The sequence below is a fragment of the Pteropus vampyrus genome, unplaced genomic scaffold (genome assembly GCF_000151845.1).
Source record: "Pteropus vampyrus isolate Shadow unplaced genomic scaffold, Pvam_2.0 Scaffold16, whole genome shotgun sequence".
Classification (NCBI taxonomy): Eukaryota; Metazoa; Chordata; class Mammalia; order Chiroptera; family Pteropodidae; genus Pteropus; species Pteropus vampyrus.
Genome location: NW_011888797.1, coordinates 1,075,733 through 1,083,474, shown reverse-complemented (window position 1 = coordinate 1,083,474; position 7,742 = coordinate 1,075,733). Strand labels below are relative to the sequence as shown.

Genomic DNA, 7,742 nt, shown 5'->3' with positions numbered 1-7,742 from the left:
AGTTTATAAAGATTTGGTATTATTGATTCTCTTTAAATGTTCAGTAGAATTCACCACTGAAGCCATCTGGATCTGGGCTTTTTGTTTGTGGGTAGTTTTTTTTTTTTTTTTTTTTTACTGATTCAATATCTTTACCTGCTATACATTTATTCATATTGTCTATTTATTCTTTAGTCTATTTTGGTAGTTTCTCTTCCCAGGAATTTTTGTTTCATTTATGTTATCTAGTTTATTAGAATACAGTTGTTCCTAGTATTCCTTAATCATCATTTTTATTTATCTAAGGTTGATAGTAATGTCCCTGTTTTATTTCTGATTTCTAGTAGTTTTTTTCTTTCTTATTTTTCAATTCAAATTGAAATTCAGTATTATTTTATAGTAGTTTCAGGTACACAGCATAGTAGCTAGACATATAATTAACAAAGTGATCCCCCGAATTAGTCTAGTTCCCACCTGGCACTGTACATGTTTATTACAATATTATTGACTATATACCTTATACTGTACTTTACATCCCTGTTACTATTTTGTAACTGCCAATTTGTACTTCTTTATCCCTTCATCTTTTGTATCCAGCTCCCAATCCCCCTCCCAATCTAACTAAAGTTTTGTTAATTTTGTTCATCTTTTCAGTGAATGAGCTTTTAGTTTTATTGACTTCTTCTATTATTTTTCTATTTTATAATAATGCCTTCATACTAATATAGATATATTTATTTTTAAATTAGTTTCTCATAATAGAAATTAAGATTTGTCAAGTATTTGAAAATGTTATCGGTGTATTTTTTTTGTTTGATCAGATTCTCAGATGCTTAACACTGGAAATGATTTGAAAGAAAGTGTCAAAAGTGAATCAGTGCTGCTTCCCAGTGGAAAGCATGATCTGAAGAAACAACACAGTATCACTCAAGCCACTCAGACAAGTCCAGCAGTTCCTTGGTCTTCGCAATCAGTTAACTTTCCTGAGTGCTCTTTTAACTTTACTAGGGAACAGGTAATGGAAAAACTAATGTATTCTCATTCAGTTTCAGCAATTAAATGTTAGATACTAAATAGTTAAAATGTTATTTATTTACGTATTTAAGTAATATTTTATTGAGTGCCTGTTTTGAGTCTCCACGCTTTGGTAGTTGTTATGGATAGAGTGTTGAGCAAGATAGGGACAGTCCAGCCTTCATGGGAGTCGTAGTCCAACAGAGAGATAGAGGAGCGGATGTGGGAGACTGCGGTTTCTGGAATCTAGGAAGGCTTCCTGGAGGATATATTTATTTTGCTGTCTTATTTTTAAGTTGCAAAAGTATTATATTTCCAAACATTGGAAAGATATTTTAAAACAACTTTAATACTCTCTGACCTTCTGTAGTGCTATCAGTATTTTTTTAATTTTCCTCTCATTTTTCTATAATTTTTCTAAACAGTTGTTATTCTTTTGTATATACTGTATTTTTTTACTTAACATTGTTTAACAAATATTTTTTCCATATTGCTACATATGCTTCATATTTATTTTTTAATAGCAGAGTAATATGGATGTAGATGTGCTGTCATTTCTAAACCTTCCTCTTAACATTTGTTAACATTTGAATTGCTTCTCTTTTTATTTTGCCATTATAAATGAATAAAATGTCCAACAGAAGTTTAATTCTCGATGGTAGAACTACAGAATGAGTTCATTGATCTCTTCAGCAGGATTTGGTGGATGTCAGCTCTCTGAGCTAGGATATAGAATTGAACAGTATATACCATTCTTACCTACTGGTAAACTCTAAGTGTAATGAGAAAGACAGGAGTATGCAACTGGTAGTAACAAGATACTGTGTCAAGTGCCAAACTAGAGATTAGGGAAATATAGGGAAATACCCAGCTTGATTATAAGGCAGGAATTATTAAGCTGGGACTAAAAGAAGTCTGAAAATCCTTTGAAATTCAATGCATATATTTTAATGTATTTATGTAAATGTATTATTCTGGAAAGAAAGCCCTTAATTTTACCATATTTTCATAGTTAGGTTTAGGGAATAGTTCTAAGATGATAAAGTACTTGAAGTGAGTTAATGGTGGAAGGGGACACCTATTGTTCATCTAGATGAAAATGTCTTATGAGATATTCGGAATGTGGGTCTGAAGCTCAAGAGAGTGGTTTATGCTGGATCAGGCTATATATGTGATAGTTGGAACTACAGGAGTAGACAAGATATCTAAGAGAGTGAGTCAGATGGTAACAGAATCTAATAAAATATTAAAATTTAAGAGTTTTAAAATTTATTGGATATCATCAGTTAATAAAATTATATAGGTTTCAAATGTATAGTTCTATAATAACGTCATCTGTATATTGTGTTGTGTGTTCACCACCCAAAGACAAATCTCCTTCCCACACTATACCCTACCTTTATCCCCTCTGTCCCTCTGGTAACTACTAAACTGTTGTTTGTGTCTGAGTTTTTGCTTGTTTGTCTTGTTCATTTGTTGCTTTCAGTTTTATGTCCTACATAAGAGTGAAATCATGGTTCTCAACTTTTTCTGTCTGACTTATTTTGCTTAGCATGATTATCTTAAGCATTCTTAAATACCAGAGGAAAAGATGAAAATTCCATACTTGGAGAAGGAATAAACATCAAAGAGCTGTGGCATAAAAGGCAAGAAAGGAGAGAGACAGGGAGGAGAGGCGAGGTCAGCAGTCTCTAAAGCCACAGAGAGGTCCAGGGAAATTAAAACTAAACTAAATCACTATTAGATTTGAAATTAGGGGTTAATTAGTGTTTTGAATTGCTGGGTCAAAACTTAACATTTTTAAGTGCTTGAAATGTGTTTATAAATAGCTTCTCAAAGCAGTTTTCAGCTTAAGTACACCCACATCAGCATTGGATATTTTTACTGTTTCAAGTGTCACACCTTTAGCTACTATATAAATTGTCCACATTTTATGAAATGATTAAATTCTCTTATTTTCCAAATTTATCATTTCAGCTCATGGAAGAGAATGAATCTCTTAAACAGGAATTGGCTAAAGCTAAAATGGCTCTTGCAGAGGCTCACTTGGAAAAAGATGCTCTTCTTCATCATATAAAGAAGATGACAGTCGACTAGCCGGAGTGTCAGTCAGAAACTCACATTAGAGCTCTGGGGTAGGGAGGTTTTGTTTATTATGTGATGTTACCAATTAGTGGAAGACTTTCCTTTTCATGAAAAGACAATAAAATGAAAGTGGTGACTATTCCGAAGCCAGTTTAGAAAGTATTAGGTACGGGCATTACAATCTTTTGGTTGTTTTGTGTTTTGGGGTTTTACCCTCTTTTAAATTGGTACGATATAAGGAAGTCAACACATACTGTAAAATAATTACATGTCTAATGAAAAGAAGATGTCATTTCCTAATTTTGGCATCACACTATAGGCATTTCTTAAAGAGAGAAATGAAAACCTATTGTGTTCCACAGATTGCTGAATTTATTGCTATCAGTAATTACTATTATTTACAAAGATTCAAATGCTTTTAGGGCTAATGTAAAAGAAAAGGAGGCTTACATTTTAAATGTTATAATGTACTTTATAATTATTTAAGTACTGTAAAAAAGTCCAATCAGATTGATGAATTATGTAATTACTGGTTTTGAAAATTCTGGAAAATGATCACTCAACTGAACTTATAAAGTAACTTGAAAACGTGAAAAAAAATCATTTTAAATGATGGGTAAACTGTATAAGTTGAAGCTATAGTTTTCACACACAAAAAAGATGGTACAAATATAAAAATAAAAAGCACAAACTGTATAAAAACAAAACATTAGAGTATATGGCCAACTGTTTTAAAAAGCATTACTTGTACATTTCTTGAAACATTTATTGTTAGAAGAATAATTTAACTAGCCTACTAAATTTGGCAGTGTTTATAAGAATTTTAATTAATACTATTTATACTATTTCTTTACTTTCATCTTTTCTCTATTTAAGGAAGGAAATGTTTTCAGAGAATTTTCTTTACACATACAAAAAAGTTTCATACCATTCTTGTAGTATTATATTAGATGGGTGTTTGCACATACTGAATTTATATAGCTAGTTTTGATTAAAGTTCTATGTGACATATATGCTATCTTCTATAATAAGAATAATTGGTAAATTTTGAATTCTATTTTCTAGAGGTTGTTAAGATTGAAGCCAACATGAGAGAATCTCAATCATACATTAAGAAATAAAAGTTCATGAGTGTTTAAGAAACAGAAGCTTTTAAAGATTTAAAATATATTTCTGATAGAATTAAATTTAGTGGGGTCTCGTTTAAAATTCACATTCTTAAACATAAATATATTAAGATAGAACATGAAACAACTGGAATACTTTTTCTTTAAGATACTTGAAAATCGTAAGCCACATTATGACACTTTATGGTGCTTTGTTGGCATGACTGATACAGCCATCCTTATGTTTGAATAGCTGGAGGAAAATACATTTTTCATTTACTTAAGTGTTGGAGTGACTTGGATTTTATTGAGAAAAGTACTGACCTTTTTTCCTCTCTTCTATAACACCCATTTTCATTGACATTATTTAAAAATACAGGTCCTGTTTTGGGAGCTGAGGATACAGCAAAGAACAAATTAAATTATTATTTTACCTCAGAGTATTTTAAAAATCATGTTAAACCCTGTTAATATAAACTATATAATAGTCTTAGATTAAAAGCAAAGGTCTAAAGATTTAAAATGTATAGTTAATATCCTTAGTAGAGTACTTTTGATTTGTAGGTATATAGTCAACAAAAGCAGTTTCTCATGTAGACAAACAGATTTGATAGGACATTAACTTCTTCAGAGCCTGACAGTGTTTCTCAGGATTGACCTGTTTGCTCTATATAAATTTTAAATATATGGAATAATTGGTTAGTGCTATAGAAGCGGAATGTTTTCCTTATTCCTTTCCAATTTATTTGGCCTTCCGAAGAAAATCATATGTACAGTAGAGATGACAATATGGATCTGAGCATTCTATATGCTTTGTTGGATTTTTAAAAATTTATAGTGAGTACTATTTTTATAGAGATTGAAAATTAATAAAACACTGGCAAAAACACTATCTCATGTAATTCCCACAACAAACCTGCAAGATAGGTGTTAACTCACATTTTAAAAGTTGAATAAAAACCCTAGGCTCAGAAAGAACAAGTGACTTGACTGAAATCACAATTAATAACCCACACTTTTGACTTAAATCTCAATTACATGCTTTTTTTCACTTTAGTTATTAATGCACAGATTTTGCCAGGAGAGGGGAGAAGAATCACTGTAATGTTAGCGATCAGGGGAAGGAAATGATAATCATGTTTTGCATTTTAATTTCATGTATGTCAGAAGCATTTTCTTGATATCTTGTATTTTTTCTTTTCTCATTTAATCGAAGAATTTCAGAAAACCGCCATATGACACGTTATGATGAAGCATTATTTTTATTTAAGTCATGTGAGAATGGCTGTGTATAACTGCAGACAAATATATGTGGAAAAATTAATCAGGAACTTCTCTCTGGGTTTTTATTGTAGTTATTGTTATTTAGTAACTTCTTCTTTTATAAGTTTTTATTAACCTCCAGTCTGTTCAAGGCATCTTCCTATTTCAATGAATGGCAACACCATCACCCTGGTTCCCAAACTAGTAACGTAGAATTCATCTTAGACACCTTCCTCTCTCTGACTTTCTCGCCCCGTGCTCACCAATTCATTACCAGGTCCTGTCATTTTACCTTGTAAACATCTCTCAAATTTATATGCTTCTCTCCACTTTTCACCCCCTTTTTATCTGAGCTACCATCAGCACCTTTGGCCTGCGTTACTGGAATTGCCTCCTGACTAGTCTTCCTATAGCTACTCTGGACTTCCTCATATCCAATCTCTATATGCAGGCAGAGTTCTCTTTTTTTGAAGTGCATTTTTAATCGAGGCAACCCATCTACCCCATTCTCACCCCTAGCTTAAAACACTTTGATGACTTTTCATTGCTCTTAAAACGAAAACCAAATATTTTATGTGACCTATGAGGCCATATATATTATGTCCATCATTTATTTTATAGGGTAACTGAGCATTAAAAGAGTTAATGTCTCAAAACATTAAAACTGTGGCTGGCACATCACCTAAAAAGCACTGAATAGAAGTTAGTTATTACTACTGCTTTTTCAGCCTCATTGTGTACCATTTTTCAGTTACTTTCTGTTCTATTTTCATTGCACTTTAAGTATCTGGAATAAGTGAGAATAAAGTGCTTTTTCCATATTGGGATCTTTGTTCATGCTATTCCTTTGGCTTGAAATACCTTTCCCTGTTCATTGTCTAGTTAATTTCTATTTGTCTTTCAGTTAGGTCATTTCATCGCTTCCTCAGGGAAGGATTCCTTAATACCTGTCACAAAGCAAGACTGCTGTTACAGGTTATTGCTTAGACACATACCTCTACTTAGCATTGAACACCTTCGTAATTTTATATGTATTGGATTAATGTAAACTCTCTAGATTGTAAACTCCATGAGGACAGGAATTGTGTTTTTGTTGTCATTGTTCACTTTGTATTCCTTATGCCTCACACAGTGCCTGGCACATAGTAGGTACTCAATTTGTTGAAAGAATAAAATGAATGAATGAGGTATCGGGGATGTTTTCAGGTATTGTGTTCTTCCTCTCAGTTGGATTGAGGGGAGATGGAACATAGGCAGAAAAGTAGGTGGTGGTAGCTATTAAAAGGTGCAGACTCCTTGAGTCAACTCCTTGAGGTGAAGAATGGAGAAATTTGCCATACTGTGTTCTTTAGAATTTTGAATATCTGAGCTTCTAATTAACAAACCATCACAAAACAAAATTCGCATATCACTTCATAAAACTACTGCAGTGCCAGAGTGTCATCTGGCTTTGATTGTAGCATATGGTGTTGTGGCTATCAAGATCTGCCAGTCCTATCAGCTAAACGAAATGGAAATAAGGCCAAAAGAGTAGTCGCTGAAAGTTTTCGATTTTGATACACAGAATCTGTTGTGCCTGCTTCCTTAAAGTGCAAACAGTCTCATTTTAGCTTATACTAGAGGTGCTAAGGAAAGTAAATTTTGAATACGTTTTCATTTCCTTTTAGAATATATAAAATACCGAATACATAAAATAAAATACTGAAAGTTGGAATTGCACAGGCTATAGAAACACTAAAGCAGTAATGTTTTAAAAACACTAATTTCTTCATTAAATTATAAATCTTTATAATTTTTAAAAAAAACTGTTGCTGCTTTTTTGAGAAGTGCAAAAATTAAGGTACCATGAAACAAAAATGCAAGCATGATGGTTTTTATAAACCATTAGATGTTACCTAATGAATCACAAAGTGGAGTGAAATTCATGTTAATGTTACAGTATTGAAATTCAGCATGTGCATTGCCAGCAATACTGTGTAGTCTTGGCAGGTTTGAGAACTTGAAACTTTTTAAAGAAAAATTTTAAGAAATATGAAATTAACTTAATGTCTTTTATTTATATAATAAAACATGTATGATAACTTTTTTGGTCTTAGAAAAATAAGGTGTTACTGGATCACCAAGAAGAGTATTCTGGGTTTTAAAGATTCTGAAAAAGGTAATACTATAACTTATAAATTGGATTTTATTTTCAGTTTTTTATGTCATTAGTCAAAACTCAATTCATTCTTTATACTAAATGGATTGAATAGTAAGTAAAATTTCCTTCTTGACTTAATTCTAGAAGAAATATTT

General features: G+C 31.8%; 1 protein-coding gene across 2 annotated transcripts in view; it reads left to right on the top strand.

Moving 5' to 3' along the window:
* The window catches only part of UHRF1BP1L (UHRF1 binding protein 1 like), a 73,668-nt gene extending 67,033 nt beyond the window's left edge, over positions 1-6,635 (top strand). Inside the window, exons 20-21 of one of the 2 annotated variants that reach the window (XM_011386564.2) lie at positions 801-994; positions 2,971-6,635. In XM_011386564.2, coding sequence (XP_011384866.1) covers positions 801-994; positions 2,971-3,090 — 314 coding nt within the window. In that variant the 3' untranslated portion in view covers positions 3,091-6,635. The remainder of the gene's footprint in view (positions 1-800; positions 995-2,970) is intronic. The other variant, XM_011386571.2, reaches the window with a different exon arrangement.
* The last annotated feature ends 1,107 nt before the right edge of the window (positions 6,636-7,742 follow it).